The sequence below is a fragment of the Eulemur rufifrons genome, chromosome 7 (assembly GCF_041146395.1).
Source record: "Eulemur rufifrons isolate Redbay chromosome 7, OSU_ERuf_1, whole genome shotgun sequence".
Lineage (NCBI taxonomy): Eukaryota > Metazoa > Chordata > Mammalia > Primates > Lemuridae > Eulemur > Eulemur rufifrons.
Window position 1 is genome coordinate 240,106,347 of NC_090989.1, and position 26,708 is coordinate 240,133,054.

Genomic DNA, 26,708 nt, shown 5'->3' on the forward strand with positions numbered 1-26,708 from the left:
CATTGTAGATAATGAGAGTATACTGTAGGGCCTCCTATATGCGTCAAGAACAGACGGGCAGTGATGTGATCAAATCCCAGAGGGCTTTTGTGCGTGGCATTTCCTATCACTGAAGGGAAATGAAAGAAAAATACTCATATCATTTCCACTCTACACAAATACATTAGTGAGTCTTTAATTTTGGCCCATTTGTTATAGGTACCCTGAACCACTTCTTGTTTGTGATTAAATATTTGTAATAAATAGCGCTGTCTGTGGGACTCCCTTGAATTTGAGTTTACTACTTTCAGTTATATCGTAGAGCCTTACAAGTACCCATGAAGCATACATCTAAGTATATGATTTTATTTTATTTCTTTTTCTAAAGTTTTAAAAAATAAATTTCATTTAAAAAGCTTTATTTTCTTTTGCGTACCACTATACTAACAAGGATAAGTATATGATTTTAAAGGACAGTAAAATTGGCCTGTGTCTTTTGCCCTTTGTTAGTAGTAGCTTCAATTCACTTCTCTAAAGTCTACTGTCTTATCTGAAAATGCATCTATCTATCTTGGCTGGCTTTACAGAAGTTAATTTGTTCAGCTTCTTAAATCAGTGTAAAAGTACTCTTTATTCTTAAAGTCTTTTCTCTTTGTCTTTACTGTGATACCAAGTTCATTACTTTTTTGGGGTAGTACTCAAGAGGTGAGTCTAAAGGTTTTTTTTTTTTGTTGTTGAGACAGAGTCTCACTTTGTTGCCCAGGCTAGAGTGAGTGCCGTGGCGTCAGCTTAGCTCACAGCAACCTCAGACTCCTCGGCTTAAGCGATCCTACTGCCTCAGCCTCCCGAGTAGCTGGGACTACAGGCATGCGCCACTATGCCCGGCTAATTTTTTCTATATAGATTTCTAGTTGTCCATATAATGTCTTTCTATTTTTAGTAGAGACGGGGTCTCGCTCAGGCTGGTCTCGAACTCCTGACCTTGAGCAATCCACCCGCCTCGGCCTCCCAGAGTGCTAGGATTACAGGCGTGAGCCACCGCGCCCGGCCTAGTTTTTTGAGAAAATAATTTTTATATGTGTTGTAGATCTCATTTTCCCAGCCCATTGACAGTAAGGTGGGTGGGGGAGAGGAGGGCAGAGTTTCTTGATCGAAGGTTTAGAATCCTCTGAGTATTGAAGTAGACATGGCCTGGGGACTGGGGTGTTTCCTTCCCTTTTTACTCATCCTATTTTCCTATCACATCTTGATATAGGAAGATTTATTCCGTTAAGAAAGAATGGGGTGGTAATGGGGCTTTTGCCAGTATATCAAACAAATTCATTTTAAAATTGAGTAAAATTTGCCACTAAATTCCTGGAAATACTATGAGAATTAATATTTGCAAAGATCTGTTTCTCAAATACTGAGAACAGTTTTCAAAGCAGGTACAAATTTTTGAGTTGTAAAATAGGTTAGTTTAATTCCCTTAAAAGCCTTAAAAATATTTCTAAATGCTTACTAGTAGTTTTGATTAATTGATATGATTATGACTAGTAATTAGTACTAATTGGAAAGATTAAAATAATGTTGAAATCAATTTGGAAGTTTAAAAAAAAGCTCTTATCAAAGACAGCTTTTTCCCTCAAACCTCCCAGATCATTATGCTTTTTAAAAAACAAATGAGAATCCTAAATATGAATGGGTGGTGTTTTAGTCAATTCAGGTTGCTGTAACAGAATTCCACAGAGTCGGTGGCTATAAACAGTATAAATTTATTTATTAGAGTTCTGGAGGCTGGAAAGTCCGAGATTAGCGTATCGTCAGTATGGTGGGTTCTGGTGAGAGCTCTCTTCCAGGTTACAGACCACCGACTTCCTCTTGTATGCTTACGTGGCACACAAGGAGAGAGCTCTCTGGGGTCTCTTTTATTAGGGCACGAATCCCACTCATGAAGGCATCACCTTCATGACCTAATTATCTCTCAAAGGCTCCACCTCCTAATACCATCACATTGGGGTTAGGATTTCAATGTGTGAATTTTAGGGAGCACAAAAATCAAGACCATGGCAGGTAGACTTAAGTTATAATAAAGATTCAAATGGGAAATAGCTTTTGGTATTAGAGTGGAAAAAATTGCATGGTAGCAAAGACTAAAAGACTGCTTGCTTCCCACAAAGATAGGGCAGGTTCCTAAGGCTGCTAGCATATTTTTGGTCTACTTGGTCAAATAAGACCTCTGTGAGAGCTGAGATCACGTCTGTTTTATTTACCGTTGTATTCCTAGCACCTCACATAGTGGGTGCTAGTAGGCATTCACGTAATTTGTTGAAGGAATGAATATATCTGAAAAATTTTTAACTAAGATTTTATTACCCTTCTTAGAATTTGCCAATTCTAAGCATTCCATGCTGGATTCTTTTACTTTGAAGCAGTAAGGCTTTGACTCTAGCAAGTATACAGATCCTCTACAGTTACACATTTGCTTTGTGCAGAGTAGATTCCTGGCAAGTATTTGTTGAACTGGATATATAAAAGGTAAAATAGAAGAGATTATTTTTTTTAGGTCTGCTTTTAACCTCAGAATGTGTTTCTTAAATTGAATGTAAGACTCTTAAAATGTAAGAAATAAGAATAGACCTGTGTTTATTGATAAATGTAATATATTTTAGCAAACTATATAGATATATCCAGCACATATTACATGAACTCTTTTTTGTTTTTAAGTGAGACCTATAGGTTGAGCATGAACTCTTTTTTTATGGGTGTATATATATGCATAGAGGATGAAAGGCAGGTTATACATTGAAATGTTATCTCTTTACCTCATCTACAATTAGAATAAAAAAAAATAATAAAAAAAGTGTGATCTCTAGGAGACAGATTTGAACAGCTTTTGGGGGTACTTTTTTTTTGTATATACCTTTTATCTTCTTTATACGTTCTAAATGTTCTGAATTTTTTACTCTAATTATATGTCACTTTCAAGTAAGGAAAACAGTAAACATTTTATTTATTTATTTATTTATTTTTGAGACAGAGCCTCACTCTCTTGCCTGGGCTAGAGTGCTATGGCGTTAGCCTAGCTCACAGCAACCTCAAACTCCTGGGCTCAAGCGATCCTTCTGCCTCAGCCTCCCAAGTAGCTGGGACTACAGGCATGCTCCACCATGCCTGGCTAATTTTTTCTATATATTTTTAGTTGTTTAGCTAATTTCTTTCTATTTTTAGTAGAGACGGGGTCTCGCTCTTGCTCAGGCTGGTCTTGAACTCCTGAGCTCAAACGATCCGCCTGCCTCAGTCTCCCAGAGTGCTAGGATTATGGGCGTGAGCCACTGCGCCTGGCCAACAGTAAACATTTTAATAAAAGTTACTCTGAAGCCAGGCATAGTGGCATGTGCCTATAGTCCTATCTCTTTGGGAGTCTGAGGCGGGAGGATCATTTGTGCCATGGAGTTCGAGACCAGCCAGGGCAACATATCAAGATCCTGTATCTATTTTTTTTTAAAAAAGTTACACTGGAAAAATAGAGATTCACTGTTAATATTTTACTGTCTCGTTTAGGTAGTACATCAAATGTGCTATTTTCTACTCAAGATCAAGTTGAAGATGCAGTTTTTGGAGAAGTTTCTAATCTCAAGAAGAATGGTGATAGAGGAGAAAAAAGACAAAAGCATTTTCCAGAGAGGAGTTGTAGTTTTAGTTCTGAAAGTCGAGCAGGAATGCTGCTTAAGAAGAGCAGTTTGGATTTGAATTCAAGTGAAATGGCTATTATGATGGGAGCAGATGCCAGGATTCTGACAGCAGCGTTGACGTGTCCTAAGACCTCTCCACTTCACATTGCAAGAACCCATAGCTTTGAGAATGTTAGCTGTCACCTAGCTGACAGTAGGACTCGTGTGTCTGAAAGCACTTGGGATCCTGAGCACAGGTCATCTCCGGTGCTAGAGATGCTTGAGGAAAGCCAGGAGCTTTTAGAGCCTGTGGTTGATGATGATGTAGCTAAAATCATAGCGTCAGAAAATACATATGATAGTCTACAAAGTGATAGCAACAGTAATCAGCCAAGTGACTTAAAAACAGGATCCAAAGATCTGATGAATAAGAGAGGTAGTTTATATGGTGTTGCCAAAGCTGTTGAGAGGGAAGATGTTGAAACTGGACTAGATCCTTTGTCGCTTTTAGCCACCGAATGTACAGGAGAAAAAACTCCTGATTCTGAAGATAAGGTGTTTTCTCCAGTTATTGCACGCAATCTGGCTGATGAAATCGAAAGCTACATGAACCTAAAAAGTCCCCTGGGTAGTAAATCTTCCAGTATGGAGTTACACAGAGAGGGAAACAGAGAGTCTGGCACTACCACTGGGCTTATTCACCCTTTAGAGAGGAGATCAAGCCTACCTTCAGAGCCTGGTCTACCAGCACAGGAAAATCCTGAATGTGAAAAGAACTCCCCTGCCATGTCCAAGTCTAAAACTGTTACTGGGCGTTTCAAGCCACAAACTCCCTCTCGAACTCGTAAAGAACGCTCAACTTCTTTGTCAGCGCTAGTGCGTTCCTCACCACATGGCTCATTGGGTTCCGTAGTAAATTCTTTGTCAGGGCTAAAGCTGGAGAGTATACTCTCAGGGCCCAAGATGGATGTCCTAAAATCTGGTGTGAAACAAGCAGCAACGGTAGCCACTAAGATGTGGGGAGCTGTGACGTCCGCCTACAGCTACTCAGATGATGAGGTAAGAGAGTTTTATGTGTGTAGTCTATCCGATATTGGAAAGTTTATGGTATCTTTTAAAAGTACATGTATTATTATTTAGAGATTTTTGGTAACTTTTGTTTTTATATTTTAAAACTTTATATATATTTGGTTTCTTTCTTGAAGTAATTTGAGCATATATGTAAGGAAATTAATTAATGTAGAAATAGAATATCAGGACCACTGTATAATTCCATAGATCAGTCTAAACTAAAATATTAAGTTTATTTCTTTAAAAGTATTAATGATTAGTATTTGAAGTTAATAATTCCATATTATATTTGCACAGCACTTTACTTTTTAAAAACTTTTACTTATGTTATCTCCTCAATATATATGAAATCAATCTGCAGCTTAATCCACAGATTTCATACTGCATGACAAAAATGATTAAAGTCTTTAAAAAAAATCATTGTAACTAGAGTTAATCATTAGATCTTTTTCTGAAAATAGAATTGGGGAAATTTTGCTTATTTGTTTTACAGAAAAGTTAACTAAAATCTCACCTTGTGTTCAAAGAATTATATAGTACTTGAGTACTTTCGTAGAAAATGTCTTTAATGTTTGCTACTATTATTGTAACAGTATATTCTAGATGCTGTTGTAAGCTATATATCTGTTTTTGTATATGAATATGCACACCCACACCCATATATGTTTGTTTAATTTTCATAACAACCCCATGAGGGTGGTACTATCTTATCCTCATTTTATAGATGATTTGTGAGGTTCAGAGAGGTAAATTAGCTTTCCAAGATCACATAACTAGTGAGTGGTAGATCTAGGATTTGAAGTCAGAGGTTGGTTGTAGAGTTGCTCTTACCTAGAAGCAATGTCTTAGGAGAAGATATCAAAGAGCAATATATTAAAAGGGGGCTGTCCAGAAAAAGCAAAACGGTGATGTCTAAGTTGGGGTGTGAAGGATAAATTTGAAATTTTAGGTTAGTCAAAGCAGTAAAGTGGCCACAAGGGTATATCTGAGAGAATAATGTGAAAAACAACAGAAGCTTAAAACATCATGCATTTTCAAGGTCATATAATTAATTTCAAATTGTTAAAGGTACTAAATGGGAATTAGAGACATGGGAAAAGAAATTGGACAAATAAGACTTGTATACCATTTGAAGGAAAACACTATTCTATAGGGAAAATATTAATTGAATTAAAAGTATAGTATTGAGTACTTTAAGACAAACTGCATTTTATGTTTAAAGAGCTTGCCAGGTCAGTCAAGGAAAGGCAAAATAAAATATCTTCCAAAGTGTCTTAACCTGGTATTATGATTTAAAAAAACCCAACAGGGTGAATCCTTTTATTTTTGAAATTTTATGTAACAATGTTAAATTAAAAGCAAGAATACTTTCTACAGAGTTTTTTGGACTTGGAATGTTTGACATTATAAATTCCAATTAGTTGTGGATCTTGTCTCTTCCCTTTATTGACATAGCCCTGGCACTAGTAGCAGGGCCTGGCATGAGGCAAATAAATATTTGCAAGTGAAGAAATGAATAAGTCTATAAAATGTGTATAACTTTTATCCAGAATTTAAGGACATAATTAGGTATATGTGTAAAAATAGCTCAAAGGAATTCATCAATGTAATTTATATAAGATTTAAAAGCATTTTGAGTGTTTAAGCAATAGGGGATTTATTAATACTAACTACGTAATAGTACATCAGTAATATTTTACAGGGATTTAAACAACATAGAAGAAAATGTAATGACATAAAAATAAATTACATGAGAATTGTCGAAATGTTTTCTATCTAAAGTTTCAACAGTCACTTAGAATGGTTAAGAACTACAGTGTTTTTTGGAACTTTATTCGTATCTTATGCCTCTAACGTTGATATTTGTTATTCTGAACAATCAGATTCTCAGCTGAAATTCTCAAAACAACTTTATTTGAAAAGACTCATATTACCCATATTGTTAGATAATATAATTAAAAGTTAGAGAATTAATTTCTGTAAGGTCACATACCTACCTAATCTGGCTATCTGACTCGAAAGCCCCTACTCTGCTTCTACTGGGATCTCTGATTCCATTGGAGACAGTGAGTCCTTTATTTTATAATAGACTTAATATAATAGACAAATAGAGTTCCTTTATTTTATAATAGACTTAATATAATAGACAAATAGAGTTCCTTTATTTTATAATATTGAATATTGAGAGATACCCAGACCCCAAACATACACTTGGAGCACAATACAATCTTTCTTAAAGTATTGTAGGTTATGGCTTGGATGTCTTAGAGTGTGGAAGGGAAGTTCCAAATAATAATGAGAAGATTTCATGGTTTTGAAAAATTTGGGGATGCTGATTTGTTTAAGGATTGTAGGGTTTAATTTTGAAAAGGAAAGAGTGAATATATTTCTATTGGAGAAGGTATTATTTATGTATGTGGGGTTTTATTCTTTTTAATTAAAGGAGGAAACTAATAGAGATTACAGCTTCCCAGCTGGCCTAGAAGACCATATGTTGGAGGAGACTGTATCACCTAACACAAGTATCTCGGTCCCCAGCGAACTTACCCAGAGCAACACAAGTCTTGGCAGTAGCAACAGCAGTGGAGATGTAGCAAAACTGCATTATTCAATAGGTATGGGGAAGAATTGTCCTTTATTTGTCATTGCTTGTTTTAATTTAGATGCTTATAACTCTCCCCTCAATAAGCTCCATTTGTTGAGATGATCTAATAGATTTTTAATAATAGCTGTACCTTACTATCTACTCAGATTTTGTATGATCTATAAGTACTGTAGTCACCTTCTGTGTTTATTTTTAGTTGTTTATATTTGTGGATTGTATCATTAGTTCTTAAACTTATGCATGCATCAGAATTGTCTGGGGAATTTGTTTAAAAATGTATACAAATGTCCAAGCCTTAGTCTAAAACTTCTGAGACTGCATTTGTGGATGCGGCCTTGGGAATGCATATTTTTAACCAGCTCTCTGGGTGAATCACATGTACAGTAGAGTTTGAGACTCATTGAAATTTCTTAGCTCTGTGTTACTTGCAGAAATTGAATTCTGTGAATTCTGTACTTTTTCTTCAACTTCTTATTATGAAAAATTTCAAATGTCCTGAAAAGTTGAAGGAATTGCATAACAAATAATCATATTCTCCACCTAGATTTAATTAGCTATTTTTAACTTTATATTTATGTATACATACATTTTTATACTGAACCATTTGAAAACAAAATTGCAGACTTCATAATACTTTCCCCCTAAATACTTTGGCATGCATTTCCAAAGAATAAAGACATTTCCTACGTAAGGTGTTATGATGCTTATTCCTCTCCAGGTGAAGTTCCACTTCCAAGAGGCACGAAAGGGCAAGATTTTGAGAAATCAGACCATGGTTCTTCTCAAAATACCAGCATGTCTAGCATCTATCAGAACTGTGCAATGGAGGTAAAAGTTCTGTGTTCTGCCCATGATAGGATGGCTGTAAACATACTTTTAATTTCAGAATGGCATTTAACAGGATTCTATGATGCCTTCATAGAAAGAATAATAAAATAAGTCATTTTGTTGAATTTGCTTGCTGTCTTATGTAAGTAAGACAATGAACGGGTAGTTTACCTGTAAAATAATAGAACTGTTAATTCCAAATATGATCAATAGAATAATAAAATCTTCCGATTATCTCAAGAGTTAGGCCTGTTAAGGTTAATTTTACCATAGGATTCTCCATGTCTGCATTTTTCTGTTCTTAGGTTTTGATGTCAAGTTGTTCGCAGTGTAGAGCTTGTGGAGCTTTAGTTTATGATGAAGAAATTATGGCTGGATGGACGGCAGATGATTCAAATTTGAATACAACCTGTCCGTTTTGTAAAAGCAACTTCTTGCCTCTTCTCAATATAGAATTTAAAGACTTGAGAGGATCTGCAAGGTTAGTATTATAAAAGCTCTCCCTCAAGAGTAAGTGCCCCCACAAAAGATACGCCTCCTGGGGGAAGAGTGAAATATTCATGGTGTGCTCCAGGCGTGCCTTTCCTTTCTACTCCTCGCCTTCAGGATTTGAATAGAAAATAGTAGTAATGTGGGAGACTACTTTTCCATTTTATTTAAAGTAGGATTATCAGTAGTAGTTAATGCTTAGAACCAAACTTTATTTATAGATAATTCAAACCTTAATAGTAGGCATTATTTCAAGCCTCCTGCCTCTGTGACCTTCATTATGTATTCTAGAAGAAAAAAAGAAAAAAAAAATACTTCAATTTTTCTCTTAACTTGCTGCCACTTTCACTTTCTGATAGTGCTTTGGACAGTGAAATGGCCAAATTCTAGGCAATAGAAAGGAGACTAGCTAGTCTATAATCAGACATTAAGTAATTGAGAATTTGATAACTGTATGCTGACCTAAGTAATTATGCTTTTTTAATTCTGTTTGTTTTATGGAGCAGATGAGCTTTATATTATTATCTTACTGCCTGCTTTTAGCTACTTTTTTTTTTTTTTTTTGTTATCTTAAATCGTAGAGCTGTTTTCTTTCTATTTTTTTCTTTTAGCTTCAGGCATGGAGCTAAGTCAAATCACACTGTTTAATTCCTGACACACTATCATTATTGGTCTGTGCAAGGGCCTTCTTGTTTATCCTCCTTCCACCATTCCACTCCTACTACCTTATTCAACAAAGACACTGACTCTGCTCTGTGTGTTATATCCTTATAAAAATATATAAGGTTATTTTGTATATGTGTTTTTACCTTATATAATTAAAATAATGCTGAAAATCTCAATGTATTCCTTTTTAAAAACTTAGTTACTGTATATACAACTACTTTATTCCGTTTCTCCTGTAGGAAGTTAATACATCATTTTACTTTTCTATTATTCTAATGTTGGCTACTTTAGTTTCTTTCAATTCTGTGTTACTACAAACATCACTGAAGTAATGTAGTACACTGCAAAATTCATAACCCCTTTTGGACTGTAAAGTAGTTTCCCTCAGAAAAATATATTTAGGAGTGAGATCACTGAGTCGTTTCTTACGTGATTTTAATAAACACTGAAAGATTCTTTCCCAGATGGCTACCCTCCCAAAAGTAGTGCCCAAGAATTCTCATTTCTGTACAATTTTACCAACATTTGGTATTACCACTTTTCTTTCTTTCTTTTTTTTTTTCCACTGAGATATTTTATTTGTAAATATGTATTACATCCCTAGAAAAAGCATCCCAGGATTTTCCTTCCTGTGTGTTTTCATCTTGCTTCTTCGTGGTCCATGATGCCAGCTGAAGCCAGTACAATGCACCAAACTGGCAGGATGACAGTAGATTATTCTGCCATTTTTGTAGATCTTTGAGTTGCACATCTTATCTGGGGCTGATTACTCCACACTTGTTTAATCTGCCTTTGAAGTTCACAACAATTTTCCCAGCTCTGTGATCATCAGTGATTTCAAATTTGCCAATGTAACCATGGTTCGTCACCATAGTTAGAAACTGGATTATGACTGGAGCACAGCCTGATAAGAACCTTTTGTTTGCCTCTCTTTTTGGCATTTTTGATGCTCTTAAGAGCATCAGCCAGGACATTCATGCACACCATTATGGCAGCATAGAAAGATGGCAGGAGGAGCATGGGCTCACTTTTCTAATTTTGGCATTCTAATGAGTATAAAGTGGTATCTCATTTTTGTTTTAATTTCTCTCAGTGCTAATAAGTTTGAGTATCTCATCATTACTTGTTATTCTGGTATTTTCTATGAATTACCTGCTTATATTCATTGCCCATTTTTCTGTTGAGCATTCTTTTTTAAGAGACAGGATTTTGCTGCTCCTCCCTGGTTGGAGTGTGGTGGTGCAATTGGACCTCACAGTAGCCTCCACCTCCTGCACTGAAACAATCCTCCCACCTCAGCCTTACAAGTAGCTGGAACTACAGGTGCACGCTACCACACCTGGCTAATTTTTTCTTTTATTTTTGAAGAGGCAGAGTCTCACTATTTTGTCTAGGCTGGTCTCGAACTCTTAGCCTCAAGTGATCCTCTTGCCTCAGCCTCCCAAAATGCTGGGATTACACGTGTGAGCCACCACACCTGGCCTGAGCATTCTTTTTATTATTGCTCTGACTTGGAATTCTTGGTATTAATTCCGCTAAGAGAAAGCATTAATTTTGATGTTATCATCTATTAATTTTCCACCTTATGATTTGTATTTTTGGAATCTTGTTTTAAAAGTTGTTCGCCATTCCTATGCCATGAAAATTTTCTCCTTGTACATTTTTCTTTACATTTTACTTTTGATATGTAGGTCTTTAATCCATCTGGTGTCTACTTTTATGTATGATAGTAGAGATCCAGCTTTTATTTTTCACTATATAACAAGCCATTTATCCCAGTATTGTCTACTAAATAACCTCTCCTTTCTTCATTGATATGTGGTGTTATCTTTATCATCTGTCAGTTCTCATGTATACCTTACTCTGGTTTTGCTTTTTCTTGTTGTTTTTGTTAATACCATATTTTTATTACTCTGTGTTTGTGTTACATCTGGTTGTTAGGGTGAGTTCCCTCTCTTGAATTTTTTTTTCTCTGTTCATTCTTTCCTGTAAATTTTTAGAATAAGTTTGAGTTCCTAAAAAAAAAAAAATCTAGCTGGAGTTTTCATTGAGATTGCATTAGGTTTATAAACTAATTGGAGAAAAGCTGACTTTTTCAATATTATTATCTTATCTATGAGTCTAGTATGTCTCTACATGTTTTTCAGATCTTCTTTTATGTCCTTTAATACAGGTTTAAATTATTTTCCATAAGTCCTGTACTTTTTTGAGTTAATTGTGGTTTTCCAGCTACTGTGATAAGTATTTTATTTTATATTGTCAAATTAAGTATGAAAGAGCATTTGAGCCTCTCCCCCCATATGATGTTATAGAAAATTTCAAATTTACAACAAAGTTTAAAGATTTTTTTTAATGAACACTCAAATATCCCTCCCTGCATTTTTTAATTTACATTTTACTGTACTTGCTTTATCATTTATCTATCCCTCCTTCAATTTATTTTATATTTTTATTCATTTAAAAGTAAGAAGTAGATATTAGTACATTTTTCTCATAAAGACTTCAGCATGCATATCATTAACTAGAGTTCAGTGTTTATTTACAGTCTTTTGAGGTAAATTTATATACAATAAAATGTACAAATCTTATATACCATTTGAAGAGTAAATGCATATATTTATGCAAATCAAACCCTGATAAAAAATTACCATTATCTCAGAAAATCCTCTAATGTTCCTTTTAAGGCCCTCTCCTCACCCAGTCTCACCTAAAGGGAGAAGGAGAGAGATCACATGGACATAAACTAATGAATAGAGAAAAAAAGAAATAACTAGAGACAAAAATAGACATTTATAAGTGAAAAGGGGGGCATTATAAACAGTTATAAGTTAATATATTTTATTTTATTTATTTTTTAAAGACAGTCAAATTTACCGGTGGTGTGTTGTATACCAACTTCAGTGACACTAATGTTAATAAATTATGATAACCCACTATCATCAGACTAGCTGTCTAGATTAATATATTTCAAAATACTGCTGTTGCTGCAGTTCTTATTTTTTTTTAACTTGGGGAATTAATAAAATATTTTGCTTCCCCTCTTCCTTCATAGCTTTCTAATGTTTCTCAAAAACTGAAGGGATCTTATATTGGACTACCTCAGACCTTTCATTTGAAAAGTTTAAGATAGCAGGAGAAGAGAAAATGAGAGTGAGGAGGGAAGAGAGAGAGAATGTGTGTGTGTTTGTGTTTGAAATAAGCAGTATTTCCCTTATGGATTGTATACTTCATTAATGACTGCTTTATCATAAAACAATTCCAAATATGATGAAATTTAGAGGACTCAAGAATTTTTAAAGTTTTGTTTTTTTTAACTATTCCATATTTAGCTTTTTCCTGAAACCAAGTACCTCTGGTGACAGTTTACAAAGTGGAAGCATTCCACTGGCAAGTGAATCCTTGGAGCACAAACCTGTATCCAGTTTACCAGAACCTGACTTGATCAACTTTATGGATTTCCCCAAACATAACCAGACCGTAACTGAAGAAACAAGCTCTGCAGTTGAGCCAAGGTACCACAGGGTAGAGAGCTCTCTTTATAATAAGTTGTGTACCTTTGTAAAAATTCCGTCTTTAAAGACATCCTGACTCTTGTAGGCTTAAGTTCTGGCATTTTAAAAAATTTAATCTTAACTTTTTTACTACCACATAGTGTTTAAATATCTAATGGATGAATGTGATAACCCATTTTGGAACTAAGTTTAATGTTTGACAATGGTCTTTTACAAAATGAACTTTTCAACAGTAAAAAATATTTCCCCCTTAATGCAGTCATTACCAATTTGCAGAGAAGTATTTATTCTCTTTACTGTGAAGTACACACTTTGCTCTTAAATATTGTTTGAATCATGAGAGCCTGTTGTATGCTAAGTATTATGCTAAGCACTAAAAATTAAAAAGTAAATAAGATCTAGTGGATTATGGCCTGGTAGAGATTAAATATTCATCAATGACTTTCCTGTACTTATTTGCATACAGTATACTTCTAGGTTATTTTTTTTTTAATAAAGATGAAATAATGTTTGTATAAAGCAACTGAATGGGCACTTTGTCTTTTTAAAGTAATACCTGTTATCTACAATATGTCCTATTCCCACCCCTCACCAGAGTCATCTACTCCATCCTGTTCTTCTGATCAGTTTTACAAATATGCTTGAAGAAAATTTAATTTTTAAAAGGCAGTATGGATTCTTCTCAGTTATATTTAGTAGACTGAAGATTCATCGTAGTAAATACTGTAGCTCTACAGGTTTAGATTATTTTCAACACAAACAAAGCATTTCTTCTCCATTTTTTTAAAGTGATGAAATAAAGAAAGCCAGTGGAGATGTCCAAACTATAAAAATTTCATCTGTGCCTGATAGTTTATCAAAGCGAAATGTATCTTTGACTAGAAGTCACAGTGTTGGAGGCCCCTTGCAAAATATTGACTTTACCCAGCGACCATTTCATGGCATTTCAACAGTTAGTCTTCCAAACAGTCTGCAGGAAGTTGTGGTATGTAATAACATTGTAACTATACTGTGTATGCATGTAAGTATTTGTTAGAACATTATATAATTCTTCTGTAGTAGACTTATTTTAATAACATGAAAAATAATAGATAAGAATTTTGGGGGCATGGGTGGGTGGGGAAATTTAAAAAAAAGAATTTTTCCGTAAAATTTAAGAATAAAATAATTTTTAAGAATAAAAGTTTAATCTTTTTATTAGGGAGAATTTCAAATTTGTACAAAAAGAAACAAGAGTATAATGAGTCTCTTGACCCATCATTTAGCTTCAGTAATTTCTGCTTTATGTCCATTCTTCTTTTATGTATACCCTCATTCACTTCTCTTTTCCTAGATTATTTTGAAGCAAATTTTAATCATATGTTCCATTTGTAAATATTTCAATATGTATCCCTAAGTGATGGGGATTTAAAAATATATATAATCACAATGCCATTATCATACAAAAAATATCATTAAGTTATTCAGTTTGTTCAAATTTCTGATTGTCTCAAAAATGTCAAATGCATATTTGTGTTTGTGTTGTAGTTTGAGGAATCAGGATCAAATAAAGTCCATGCATTGCAATTGGTTGATAGATTTTTTTAGTCTTTTTAAATCTGTAGATTCTCCTTTTTTCCCTTGTAATTTATTTGTTGATAAAACCAGTTCGTTTTGCCATCTTGGAGCCTGTGGAGGTCTGCTGGGAACAGGACTAAAAGGCAAACATGTCTGGAAGGCTGTGGTCGAAGGCCATTTTTGCTGGCTATAAGCAGGGTCTCCCAAACCAAAGAGAGCACACAGCTCTTCTTAAAATTGAAGGTGTTTATGCCCGAGACGAAACTGAATTCTATTTGGGCAAGAGATGTGCTTATGTATACAAAGCACAGAACGACACAGTGACTCCTGGTGGCAAACCAAACAAAACCAGAGTAATCTGGGGAAAGGTAACACGGGCCCACAGAAACAGTGGCATGGTGCGTGGCAAATTCCAAAGCAACCTTCCTGCCAAGGCCACCGTGTGATGCTGTACCCCTCAAGGATTTAAACTAATGAAAAGTAAATAAATAGAAGTGGATTTGTGCTCTTGGGGGAAAAAAAAAAAAAAAAAAAAAAAAACAGTTCATTTGTCCTTTGGAGACTAGAGTTTCCCACAATCCAGATTTTGTTGACTGCAGCCCTATAAGTTGGTATTTGTATCTAGAAGCTTGATTAGATTTAGGGTCTTTGTTTAATTGCTCATTTGTTTTTGAAAGAATTTTATCAGTGGTGGTATGTTCCTTTTAGCAGTGAACATAAATTATTTTTGTGATATTAGTAGTTATTAATGCCTCAATGCCTAGATAAAGTCATTGGTTAGGAGCTATAAAATGATGATAGTCCAATAGATGATAGTCTAATACTGTCATTTCTTATTTATTATATGGAATACATTATAAAGAGAAACTTCCTCACATCTTCTGTTTGGCTTTCTAAAGATGCAATTTATATTGGAAAGGCAGAATAAACATTTGATTCTTTCCTTTTATTTACCAATTTTCCAAATAATGAGTTGAGTCTCAATTATTCTCCAAGGTAATCAATTAATTTGGGGGAATAGGGTGTCATGAACTCGTTGATTTAAACATTTATGTTTAAATCCATTGCTGTTTTTATTGATGCTTATATTACCCAATCTTTGCTCAGCTAGAAGCCTATGCAAGTTAATTAGTCCTTTAACACAACTCTTGTAGCTTTTTTGTAGTTTTTTAAAGCTTCCTTGCTTTCTTATATGACAAGATGTTTCATGCTTATGTTAATGTATTTTCTTCCTCAGAGCTAGAATCAGCCATTTCTCTAAGAAACCCTGGTTCCTTGAGGGAAATGGTTTTGGAGAGCACAGTGTGGCACTAGGGTATTCATCATTAAGGAGTTGGTCATAAACATTTTTTCCTGACTATATTATGCATAACTTACAAAGTCTAGGTTGGGTTTTATTTTTTCATGCCTTATTTCATTTCAGTTATAAAAATGCTATTTTTTTAATTCCTTCAGTTTTTATTGCAATCAAATATAAAAACAAGTTAAATGTAATTTTAAAAGGAATCAACAAAGAATATTAACACAAAAAATTGCCCCATTCTAAACAATTGTTCTAAATTGTTTAGAATTGTAATAGAAAGAACGTCACATTTTCCACATACATATATCATTTTGAAACAGTTGAAAATGCAAGTATTTCTTATAAAAATTTGAAAAGAAAAATGAATCATACACATAAGCCATTGTTCTTATCAACATGATAGAGAAACTGTTTTAAAGGGTGTATTGAAATGTAGATTATTAATTTTCTTGTGCAGTGATTTAAGAGTAAGATTGAGTACCTTTTTTCTTTCATTCATTAGGGTGTTCTGTGTGTAGCAATGGTCATGAAATAACTGATTTTCAAAGGCTAGGGACGCATAATCTCACTGAGAAGTACTCTTAAGCATACAGAATTAAACAGATAATATTCACTTCTTTTTGTATTGTTTTTTAAGGATCCTTTGGGGAAAAGGCCCAATCCTCCGCCTGTTTCTGTGCCCTACTTGAGTCCTCTAGTACTTCGTAAAGAACTTGAATCTTTGCTAGAAAATGAAGGCGATCAGGTGATTCATACATCCTCTTTCATCAATCAACATCCAATCATTTTCTGGAACCTCGTTTGGTATTTCAGACGTTTGGACCTTCCAAGTAACTTGCCGGGACTTATCCTCACATCTGAGCATTGTAATAAAGGTGTACAGGTAGGGTACTATCTTCTAAACTTATATTACATTGATATTAGTTAGGTTGAGGCTTAACTTCGAGCTCCTGAAAGTATACAACAACAATAGCTTAACAAGATAAGTTTATTTCTCTCTCACTTAAAAGTTTGGATAGGCAGTCCAGGGATAGTGCAGTGTTAGGGACCTGAGATCCTTCTATCTTTTTGCTTAGCTGTACATGACCTCTATTTCCAAGTTCTACTTCTGGTTCAGGATGGCTGACTACCTCCAAGCCATCAGATCACATTCTAGCCAGCAGTAAGGAGAAAAATGGATAGAGGAGAGTATGTCTTCTTAAGAGACAGCTCCTGGAGTTGTACATAATATTTTCACATACATCTCTTTGGACTAAACTTAGTTATATGGTCATATCTAGCTGTAAGGGTTTCTGATAAAGGTAGCTTTTATTCCAAACTGTCATATTCCCAGTTGAAATTCTCACAACAAACCTTATTTGAAAAGACTCATGCTATCCATATTTTTCAGATGATATAATTAAAAGTCAGAGAAGTAACTTTTAATACTTAACAAGTGATGGAGAGTCAAGATCCTAATCTGGCCACCTGACTTGAAAGCCTCTACTCTATCCCCGATTCCACTGGAGACAGTGAGCTACTTGAGTTCCTTTATTATATAATATTGAATCTTGAGAGACACCCAGACCCCAAACGTATACCTGGGGCACAACAGAATCTTAAAGTATTATAAACTCTAGTTGGACTAATTTATTTTGAGTACTAGTAGTTCACACAAGATTATCTGGTAAGATAGTAGGAACTCTTGCACTTTGATTTAAAAATTTTTTGTATGGTGATTAATCTTTCATGTGCCCAGTGTGCCAGTTTCCAAGTTGTCATTCCAATCCTTGAAAGTCAGAATGAGAAACTTACACCTCAGAAAACAACAAGAACACTTATCATCAGACATTCATAAAAATTAAAATTTTTGTGTAGAATCTTAGGTCCAGAATTTTGAAAGAACTCATCTGTCAAGTTTTGCAAGAGCCACTGTTTAATTATTATGCTTAGGATACTAATAATATCTGTTGATCTCTTTTAGCTTCCTCTGTCGTCTCTGTCCCAGGATAGTAAACTTGTATATATTCAGCTGTTATGGGATAATATCAACCTTCATCAGGAACCAGGAGAACCTCTGTATGTCTCATGGAGGAATTTTAGTAAGTAAAATAGAGTTAAAGACAGACTCAAACTAGATACAACCCAGATCTCATCCACAGGTGAATGGACAAGCAAATTGTGGCACAGTCCATCCGTATACTATTCAATAGTAAAGAATAGATGACTGAAAAATAAAAAGAATGGAATTAAACAGAATTAAATTTCTCTAGAATTAGAGGAAAGCAAATTATTTTGCTTTATTTTAAAAATTTTTAGTTAATTCAAATTGATTTGGTATTATACTGACCTATATATTATTAAATAACTCTGACAGGTCTCAATTGGAGTTGAGTAGTTTTTCTGTGATTTTTCTGTCAAGAACCAATTTGGTTGGGTATTTTGAGAGTAAATTCTATATAGTGGAAGAGTAATTTAGGTGCATTGGTATAGGATCATAATTTCAGTTATATTGATGGGTACTGGCTAGTCTCAAAGATTCTGCCTTCATTTTTAAACTTTTATATTTAGAATCATTTTTGCAAGGGGTTTAAAGAGTTACTATTCGTGTGTTTAGAAGCCTTATAAGTCAATAAGAAAAACACAAATAATCCAATAGGTAAATGAGCAAATGATATTAAGGTAGTTCATGGAAAAAAATGTTAAGTGGCTTACAAACTGTATTAGTTTTCTAGGACTGCCATAATAAAATACCACAGACTGGGTGGCTGTAACAACAGAAATTTATTTTCTCACAGTTCTGCAGGCTGGAAGTCCAAAGTCAAGGTGTCAGCAGATTTGGTTTCTTCTGAGGCCTCTCTTCTTGGCATGGAGATGGCTGCCTTTTAGTTGTACCCTCAGCCTTTTCTCTGTGTGCGCGTACATGCACACGCACACATCGTTGATGTCTCTTTTTCTAATAAGGACACCAGTCATATTGGATTAGGGCCCCGTCCTTATGTCCTCTGTTTAACCTTAATTATTTCTAAAGGCCTTATCTCCAAATACAGGCACATTTGGCATTTAGGTAGGGCTCCAAAATACAAATTTTGGGGGGACACAATTCAGTCCATAACATAAATGTATGAAAAAATGTTCATTCACATTGGTATTTAGTGAAATACAATTTTATTTTTTAAAAAAGGAAAATATAAACTTGTAATTATCAGGTTGGCAAAAAATTTTAAAGGTTAGTAATATTCAATATTTTTGAAGATGTGGAAGAAAGAACAATTTGATATACTGTGAAAAGTATAAAATGATAAATTTCTGGAGAACAATATGGCAAACATTATCCAGATTTAATATGTGGATACCCTGTAAACTTAGGAATTGCAATTGGAGAACTCTGTTCTACAGAAATATAGTATGAAGCTGTTTGTATTAATACAAGGATGTTTACTGCAGGATTTTGTATAATAATGGAAAAATTTAATGTAAATATTCAACAGGAGAATTGTGGTAAATTCATACTATAAAATATTGGCAGCCAAGAAAAAGAATGAGAATCGCTGGTATATAGGTACCTGAAAGGATGGACACCATATATATTGAGTGAAAAAACACAAGGTACAGAACGGTATATAATCTTTTCCCTTTCTTGTAGAAAAACAAAACCACAAAACCAAAAATGTATATCTGTATATTGAATATATGCATAAAATATTTCCCAAACTTTAATAGTGGCTACTCAGAAAAGAAAGGGAAAAACTCAATCTTTATTTTATACTATTTTGTACTTTTTTCAGCAATCCGTCACTACTTTGCAATTTTTTTACTTAAAACTAGAAGGAAAAAATGCTTTCCCTTGGTGTATGCCAGTCACAAAATTATGATTAAATATATTATAAACTATTTTTCCCTTTAATTTTTGGTTTCAGTTATGATATTTGAATGCTTTTTAGGCATGAGCAGAATAACCTTGAAATTTATGCTAGAAAGAATAGAATTAGAACTGCCATTTCTTTAATTGTTTTCCTGTATCTTTTGAAATAGATAAGTGTTTCAGATGTTCTGAAATTTGTGGTAGGAATAAAACTTGGCACTTTCAAGAATGGCCATGCTTCTTTACTTGATTGGGTGCTTTAAATGAAAAATTAGCATATATATAACATTACAAGACATATGAGAATTAAGTGAGATGAATTCTGGAATGGCAATATGAGGCACTCTGCAGACTCCCTCCTCAGTGAAACAACCATAATTAGTGAAAATTATTTTTTAAAAAACTAACATTTGGAAATTATCCTAAGACTATAGAGCAAATGAAGAAACATTTATTTATTTTTTTTAAATCTACTAAATCTTTTTTAAAACAGCAAGTTTCTGAGGCGCTTGAGCCACAACTTGCTAACCATGCCCCCAGCTTTCCCCCATACCCTCCCCCACCCACAGCTCCTAGTCAAGGGCCATAGCATCTCCGTTGGAAAAGCAGGCTGCCAGCATTTCTCATCCTTCCAGCTCTGTACTGCAGAGGCTAAATTCCTGGTGAGTGTGGCCAAAGATGGGAGTTCAATCCTTCCACTTACCCGCCATTCATAGGGCAGAAGCTATACCCCAGTTGCAGCTGCAGGCTGAGAATACTGGGTCCCCAATTGTTCTCACTGCAGCTTTCTCATAGGCTAGAGATTTCATGCCAGAAGAGAGGCAAGCTGAAAAGACTCCATCCAGCACCCTGCTCATAAAGCAAGGGTATAACTCTAAGAGAAGGGCCACTCACTATTCCCAGCCCCAGCTCCAGAGCAGTGGCTTAGAGACTTTGCCTAGGAAGAGTGGCAGATCATAAAAATAGAGAGCTCTGAAACTCTCCCTAAATGAAATGACTTTATTTTAAACACAGTGTGAAGAAGTTCAAGCCTAAGAGCACTCTCAAAAACAGTGGAGATTTTGGTGAGAAGACTGGTATTACCCTAATAGAAAAACCGAACAGAGATACCATATGAAAAGAAAATCCAAAATCAATATCACGTATGAATATAGACATAAAAATCTTCAACAAAATATTAGCAGGCTGAATCCTGCAATATAGAAAAAGGATTGTACACCATGACTAAGTGGGATTTATCTCAGGCATGCAGTTTCAGTTTAACATTTGAAAATCAATTAGTATAATACATCATATCAATAAAGGACAAAATCCATGTGATCATCTCAGTAGGTACAGCCAAAGCATTTGACAAAATCCATCACCCTTTGTTTAGAACGCTCAACAAGCTAGGAATAGAATAGAATTTCCTCATCCTTATAATGGGCATCTATGAAAATCCACAGTTGATATCATTCTTAATGGTAAAAAACTAAATGCTTTCCCCCTAACTGCTGAGACAAGACAAGGATATCTGTGCCATTTCTACTTAACTGGAGGTTCTAGCTAGAGCAATTAGGCAAGAAAATAAAAGGCATCAAAACTAGAAAGGAAGAAGCAAAACTATCTCTACGTACAGATTATATGATCATGTGCGTCGAAAAATGCTAAGGAATACACACACACACACACACACACACACACAGAGACAACATATTGGAACTAAAAAATAAGTTCAGCAAAGTTGCAGCATATAAGATTAATATACAGAAATCAACTGTGTTTCTATACTTTGAACAAATAATTGAAATTGAAATTAAGAAAATAATTTCCTTTAGAATAGCATTAAAAAGAATAAAATATTTAGGGATAAATTTGACAAAAGAGCAAAACTTACACTCTGAAAACTGAAATCATTGTTGAAAGAAATTAAAGAATACCTAAATAAATGGAAAGAAATCCCATGTTTATGGATTGGAAGAGTTAAGATGACTGTAGTCCTAAATTGAACCTACAGGTTGAATGCAGTTTCTGTCAAAATTCTAGGTGGCTTCTTTGCATGAATTGACAAGCCTATTCTAAAATTCTTATGGATATTCAAGGGACCCAGAATAGCCAAAATAGTTCACCAGAGTGGGCAACATAGAGAGACACTGGCTCTACAAAAATTTTTTTTTAAAAATTAGCTGAGCACATGGTAGTGTGCACCTGTATTCTCAGCTACTCAGGAGGCTGAGGTGGAAGGATTGCTTGAGCCCTAGAGTTCAGGGTTATAGTAAGCTATGATTATACCACTGCACTCCAGCCTGGTTGACAGAGTAAGACCCTGTATCTAAAAAATTAATTAATTAAAAAATAAGATGTACAATTCAGTGATTTTTAGTATATTTGTGTTCAACTAAAGAAACAGCACTGTTATGGATTTTGATCCTAAATCTACCTGCTAAATTACAGAGTTTAAATAGACTTGATTTACATGCTATGCTCTGACTTTAGAGCCTAACCCAAATATGGTATCCGTTTACGTGGCGAATTGTATGATTTGGGAATTATATCAAACAGTGCAATTGCATATTATATTTAGCAGGTAGAGGATCAAAACCTGTAGCAGCCAGTATTCCCTGTTGTTATTCTAACAGAGAAATTTGTTATTTCTTTGGTTGAACATGAAGTATGACTCATTGACTTTATTTAGGGGTTGTATTATATGAATAATACAACATTGTTTAAGACAGGCACTCAAAATCAGGCTGATTGAAGACCTATTGGATACATTTTCCATCTCATGTTAATGTGGATATAAATAAAATCATATGGCTTCTGAAATTACCTGCATTAAAGTTTTCCCTTTTTCCAAGCCAAGCCCACATTGCTGAATTTGTATATGTTTAATGTTAGTATGATTCAAATCCACTCTACCACTGACGCACTTTTTTTTTTCTATTGAAACTGGGTCTTGCTGTGTTGCCCAGGCTGGTCTTAAACTCGTGAGCTCAAGTGATCCTTCCATGTCAGCCTTCTGAGTAGCTGGGTCTACAGGCACATGCCATCTTGCCCAGCTTGAAGTACTTTTATAATCTACGAAGTCTGTATAAATGTTTGTTCTTAATAGTTCTAGAATTACTCTTGAATTAATTGGGATTAGACTCTGTTGTATTTAATAGAAAATAAGAGGCTTAAACAGATAAAGATTATTCTTCACATAAAGAAGTTATGAATTATGTCATGTTGTACACCATAAATATATACAGTTTTTGTCAATTAAGAAATAAAATTTTTTTAAAAAGTTACATATTAGTCTAAGACTGGTAGGCAAGTCCTGTCATCAGGAACGCAAGCCCTTTCTGTTGTGCCTGCTTTACTCTCAGTAAAGATCACTTTGTGGTGGCAACATGGCCGCCTCACGTCCCAGCCTCAGGGAGTAAGCCATAGTGGGGGAGAAGGGCAGACGGACAGTTCTCCTATCTGAAAAATAGGAGCAGGAAAAATCGTTTTTAGCTGAGTACAGTTGCCACATAATTTTACTAGTAAGGGGGAGGTGATATTGAATAAGCATAATAGAAAATGCCACAACTCTGGAAAAAAAACTTATTTAATAATTGAGAAAAATTTATCTACTGTGTTCTTTTTGTTAGATTCTGAAAAGAAATTGTCTCTCCTGTCAGAGGAACAACAAGCAACAAGCACTTTAGTAGAAACCATTAGGCAGAGTATTCAGCATAATGATGTTCTTAAACCCATCAACCTGCTTTCACAGCTAATGAAGCCAGACATGAAAAGACAAAGGTAATAATACAGTATTTTTTGCTTGGTATACCACTCAATAATTCTATTTTTAAAAAATTTATTTTACTTTTTAAAATACCTCTACTTGTAAAAGAAATACATTGCAAAACATCTGACTGTTTTAAAAAGTGGTACACAGATATATGCATTCATACTTGAACACAAGCACATAATAAAAGTGGGGGAATAGATTAAATTTTAAGAAGATAATTCATGGATGTCTAAAATATACTGTCTTTTGGAAACACTGGTGTTCTCTGGAAACCTATAGTTAGCACTGAGATATATATATATATATATATACACACACACACACACACACACACAGACATACATACATATACACACACACACTACTTGCTCAGGCTCTCTGATATCTACATTCTTTTCTTATTGGATGTAAAAGAATATGGGATTAGGAGTAGAAACAATTTAGGAAAGTGATAGAAGCAGTGAACTAAAAGGATGTGGAGCTCTTCTGACCCCATTACTATTATCTGCTAACATGCTTAGATTACTAGTACTCATTCCCCTCTCCGTGTAAGTGAATTTTGCAGTGGAAGCTTCAGAAAAGAGGGTGTAATCAGTTATATCAAACATTACTGATGTTTCCAGGGTCGCCTTCAAGTTTTCTTTAGTCATGGCAACTTTGAATATAATCTCAGAAGTGATAGATTAAGAATTGATAATAAAATGGATGGATCCACTTGTAATCTCAACAGTTTGAGGTAGAGATGACTATCACAATCTAAAGAGTAGCTTGCTTCAAGCATCTGTAATTTATAAGGGCAGTAATATTGGAAATGTCATGTTACAGATTCTGAAGCTTCTAAGCTTCTAAAGAAAGTTATGTGAAGTGTTATTAGAATCAACATTGTCTTCTAACTTTCTTCCTATGTAAATCAGTGCATTTCTTAAATTTTCCTATTTTTAACAACTGAGTCATGAAGCTCATTTTTAATGTTTCATTTGTGAAATTTTTATATTCACAAATCAAATAAAGGTGATTTGTCCTTTGCTGTTGAATTAATAGTACAGAGACCATACCACCACCTTTCACAGTTTGTGTCCAAGGGTTTTACTCATAAATTAATCTGTTACTTTGTAGAGTGGCAGAAGATGAGAGGAGACTCTGCTTTTACATATTTTAATTAGAAATTTAAAAGTTATGTGTCACTTACATTGTTAAAAAATTATTATAATAGAGTTAAAACGAGCCATTTTGTTATTGGTGTGAAGCTTTATGCCCGTTAACCTTTCCTTTTTACCTTTTCAATTTGAAATAGAGATTCACAGGAAGTTGCAAAAATTGTACAGAGTTCAGTGTACCCTTCACCCAGCTTCCTGCAAAGGTGACATCTCCTATAACCATAGTGTAACATCAAAACCAGGATATTGATGTACATACATTATTGTTAACTATATTACAGAACTTAGTCTGTTTTCACCATTTAAAAAAAATGCATCTGTATTTTCATACTATTTTTCCACTAACTTTTAAAATATATTTGTTTTATAGGAGTTTGTACAGAGAAATCCTCTTCTTATCATTAGTGTCTCTAGGAAGAGAGAATATTGATATTGGTAAGTAGTTAATGAGGGATTACTGAAGCAACTTCTTAGTTTTCTAAAGTAATTTTTAAAAATTGTAGCTGGTATGTGCCAATACTTCACTTGCCTTTAAAAGGATTTCTACATTTAGAGCTGGGCATGGTGGCTCATGCCTGTAATCCTAGCAATTTGGGAGGCTGAGGTGAGACAACCACTTTGAGGCCAGGAGTTCGAGACCAACCTGGGCAACATAGTGAGACCCATCTCCAAAAAAAAAAATTAAATTGACCAAAGAAAGGATTTCTGTCTTCAAATATGTAGTTATGTGATTTGACTCAGTATCATTTTTAAATGAATGGCTTTTATTAACAAATTACAATTGCATTTTTGAAAATTTCTTTCAGAGGCTTTTGACGATGAATATGGAATTGCATACAATAGTCTGCCTTCAGAGATTCTTGAAAAGTTGCAGAAAATTGATGCTCCACCGAGTATCAGTGTGGAGTGGTGCAGGAAGTGTTTTGGAGCGCCTCTCATTTAAATAAAGGGATTTATTAGAATTTTGAACACATAAGGCTGGGGGAATAGAGTCAATCTGGAAACATTCAAGGTTTTTTCCAAATCCTAAGAAATGGTGAAAACTGAAATGAAGTAACTCTTGGGGGCAATATATAATGAATTGTAATTCATACTGAATCATCTCTAAATGTAAAATGTCATTAAAATGTCCCACGGTTTATTGACACTGAAGATTGTCAACTCCTGAACTGTTTCTCTGCCTCTGCTGAAAACTACTTTGGAATTTCTCAGTATTTGTTGTAGTTAGATAGAAATAATGAGAAACCATATTCATTAGAGGCATTTTGTTTATATTTGAAGCTATTGGGTTTGGGGACTGGCAAATTAAACTTGCCTAACCCCCAAAACAAATGAAATTTCTCAATTATAAGAGCAACCATTTGTGTATGTGTGTATATGTGTGGGGCTGTGTAGGTATGTGTATATGCAGCCATATTATAATGTATATTTATTAAAATTCTTAGATTGAGTATTGCAATACAGATTTCTGAAAGGGTCCTGTTGACTATTAAATAAATGACTACTATTAAAATCATCTGTAGTCATTAATTTCAAAATTACCTGAAAGTCTGATGACAACTGCCTTTCCCTCTGACTTTGAATTTAATATATCTTTACCTTTCATATCATGTATTATCTTGCTTAATGGATTGTATCTTAAATATCCAGTTATTTCCATCCTCATCCCAATACCTTAATTTTGCAACAGCTTTAAAATTAGAATAAATGAGCCAGTCATCAGACAGTTAAAATGAAATTAAATCAGCTCCCTAATAATTAATGAAATTAATCAGAACATGTTTTAAATGCTAAAATGTGTGTCATTGGACCTGGAATCTTTGTTCAGGCACATGAATTGTTGGTATTAGTCACTTTTTAAAACCTGTGGGATAAACTTGCACTGCACAGTTGTTTTATTCTTGTATAATATTTAGATTTATATGCTTGTGAGTAAATTGTGCATTTGTAAATACTGTTTTTAAGGTTGAATCAATTAAGTCTTAAAACTTTAAAGCTTATTGAGCTTGTTGCCAGTAGGTTTAAGAAAATCATGACCTCACATGCCTTACTTTGACATTCATCATGCCTTTTGTTAAAAACATCCCTTAGGAACAAGTTTGCCTTAACCCTCTGCGTGGTTTAAGAAGCCAGTGGTTCTATGTGTACATTCACAGTAAATTCATGCAGATGATTCAATCATTGACACAAAAACTTTACTTCCATGTGGTGGAGTTAACAGCACAACTCTCCTTTCTACCTGGTGTAACCTTTTAAAAACTGTAGTTATCGTACCAGTCTTTCAACA

At 34.4% G+C, this 26,708-nt stretch overlaps 1 protein-coding gene and 2 pseudogenes across 1 annotated transcript in view; 2 read left to right on the forward strand and 1 right to left on the reverse strand.

Annotated features, from left to right (window-relative positions):
• The window catches only part of DENND4C (DENN domain containing 4C), a 93,404-nt gene extending 67,605 nt beyond the window's left edge, over positions 1-25,799 (forward strand). The window contains exons 23-33 of the mRNA XM_069476505.1: positions 3,523-4,691; positions 7,147-7,318; positions 8,027-8,136; positions 8,442-8,617; positions 12,621-12,803; positions 13,593-13,788; positions 16,301-16,546; positions 17,627-17,744; positions 23,122-23,272; positions 24,792-24,856; positions 25,228-25,799. Coding sequence (XP_069332606.1) covers positions 3,523-4,691; positions 7,147-7,318; positions 8,027-8,136; positions 8,442-8,617; positions 12,621-12,803; positions 13,593-13,788; positions 16,301-16,546; positions 17,627-17,744; positions 23,122-23,272; positions 24,792-24,856; positions 25,228-25,364 — 2,723 coding nt within the window. The 3' untranslated portion in view covers positions 25,365-25,799. The remainder of the gene's footprint in view (positions 1-3,522; positions 4,692-7,146; positions 7,319-8,026; positions 8,137-8,441; positions 8,618-12,620; positions 12,804-13,592; positions 13,789-16,300; positions 16,547-17,626; positions 17,745-23,121; positions 23,273-24,791; positions 24,857-25,227) is intronic.
• Positions 9,892-10,281, reverse strand: LOC138387294 (small ribosomal subunit protein uS8-like; annotated as a pseudogene).
• On the forward strand, positions 14,475-14,806 carry LOC138387295 (large ribosomal subunit protein eL33 pseudogene; annotated as a pseudogene).
• Positions 25,800-26,708: the final 909 nt, after the last annotated feature.